At 64.6% G+C, this 1,626-nt stretch overlaps 1 protein-coding gene across 1 annotated transcript in view; it reads left to right on the forward strand.

The window, feature by feature from the left end:
• Positions 1-1,263: 1,263 nt before the first annotated feature.
• Positions 1,264-1,626, forward strand: part of CHLNCDRAFT_134612 (expressed protein) — a gene marked incomplete at both ends in the record, with an annotated part of 1,945 nt that continues 1,582 nt past the window's right edge. The window contains one exon of the mRNA XM_005842665.1: positions 1,264-1,529. Coding sequence (XP_005842723.1) covers positions 1,264-1,529 — 266 coding nt within the window. The remainder of the gene's footprint in view (positions 1,530-1,626) is intronic.

Raw genomic sequence — 1,626 nt, forward strand, 5'->3', positions numbered from 1 at the left:
GCAAGCAAGGCTGCACGGGTTGCCGATGAGGAGTTGGTTGAGCAGCAAAGCAGCGAGGGGGAGGAGGAAGAGGATTATGACAGCGACGGTGATGCAGTCGAGGAGGAGGAGGAGGATTGCAGCGAGGAGGAGGAGAACAGCATGGGGGAGGAGTAGCGTATTTATCCAACTTGCCACAGCAACGAGCCACGTGTTGCTCAGCAGCACACCAGGTGGTGAGTGAAGTAGGTTGCCCAGATCTTTGGCCTGCCTGGTTGGCAGCCAAAGCTGAACCCTGGGAGTGCTTCAGGCTAGCAGGCCAGCACCTGCATGCGGTGAGGGCTGGGGAGCCTGGCCGTCTGCGGCGGCACAGCGCTTCTCAGCATCACCACGCCCCGATGTAACGCCCGCTGTGTCCCACATAACCATGCAGGAGCGCCAGCCCCTGCATGGCCGCACCGCCGCCTGGCTTCACGGCGGCGACGCTGACGTCGGCACAGCAAGCGCAGCAGGGCCGCAGGCGTTGACTTCATGGCAGTTCCCGCAACCAATCCAGGTGGGACACCGTGCCACGGCTTGCCTTTAACCCTCGCCAGGGTGGGTCGGGTGGGTCATGCGAATGCTGCCGCAATTCCCCCCCGTCTCTTGCACCTGGTGCTAGCAGCGTGCACTGGGGCAGGAAGGAGCAGAAAGCACTGCCCTTGCTGCCTGTGGCTGCTCCAGGAAAACCTGGGCTGCCATTCAAACCCAGTGCCAGCAAGTGGGCCCATGCAAGGCTCATGCAGGCCCCCATTCCAGCGTGGCCAGGGCTCTGGTGGCTGCCTGCCCCACTGAGCTGCTTGAGGGCCGCTAAACGCCTTGTTCAGCCAGTGTGCTGCTGCTGGCCGTGTGTGGCTCCTGTGGCAAGTTGGCCAAATTGTATTATCCAACTTGCCACAGCAACGAGCCACGTGTTGCTCAGCAGCACACCAGGTGGTGAGTGAAGTAGGTTGCCCAGATCTTTGGCCTGCCTGGTTGGCAGCCAAAGCTGAACCCTGGGAGTGCTTCAGGCTAGCAGGCCAGCACCTGCATGCGGTGAGGGCTGGGGAGCCTGGCCGTCTCCCCAACCACCACCCTGGCCATCCCATTTACTAATCGGGGCCATCCCAAACGGCTAACAAGCCGCTCCCACCCACAGGGCAGAGCAGTCTGGGCTGCGTATGACCCCACTCAATCCAGTCCTTGTCACTGCCTTTCTGCATTCTGCAGGCTGGGGTAGCCGCACCCAGCCGTCTGCCCTCCAGCATGGCGCTGCTGCGGCAGGAGCGCCTGGGCAGGGTGTTGGGGGCCGCCGCCGTCCCGGCCCCCACCCCACGCCGCCAGCTAACGGAGGTGTTAGCTAGCCGGCAGGCCACCCTTCGGAAGGTGGCAGCAGTGCAGCTGGGAGCCCGGCGCGAGGACACCCAGACCCGGGCATGCCTGGCTGCCCGGGAGCTGCAGCGGTGGTTGAGCTCCCTCGCGGCGGAGCTGGGCTACACCATGGAGACCATCGACCCCGCGGGCGTCCTCTGGTTCACCCAGGAGCATTGGCTGCGGCACCATGGCGGTAAGCCCCCGGCAGGCAGCAGCCAGCACCCAGGGGTGGGCTGCAGGCACAGGCCTGTGCCC

The sequence above is a fragment of the Chlorella variabilis genome (assembly GCF_000147415.1).
Source record: "Chlorella variabilis unplaced genomic scaffold CHLNCscaffold_119, whole genome shotgun sequence".
Classification (NCBI taxonomy): domain Eukaryota; kingdom Viridiplantae; phylum Chlorophyta; class Trebouxiophyceae; order Chlorellales; family Chlorellaceae; genus Chlorella; species Chlorella variabilis.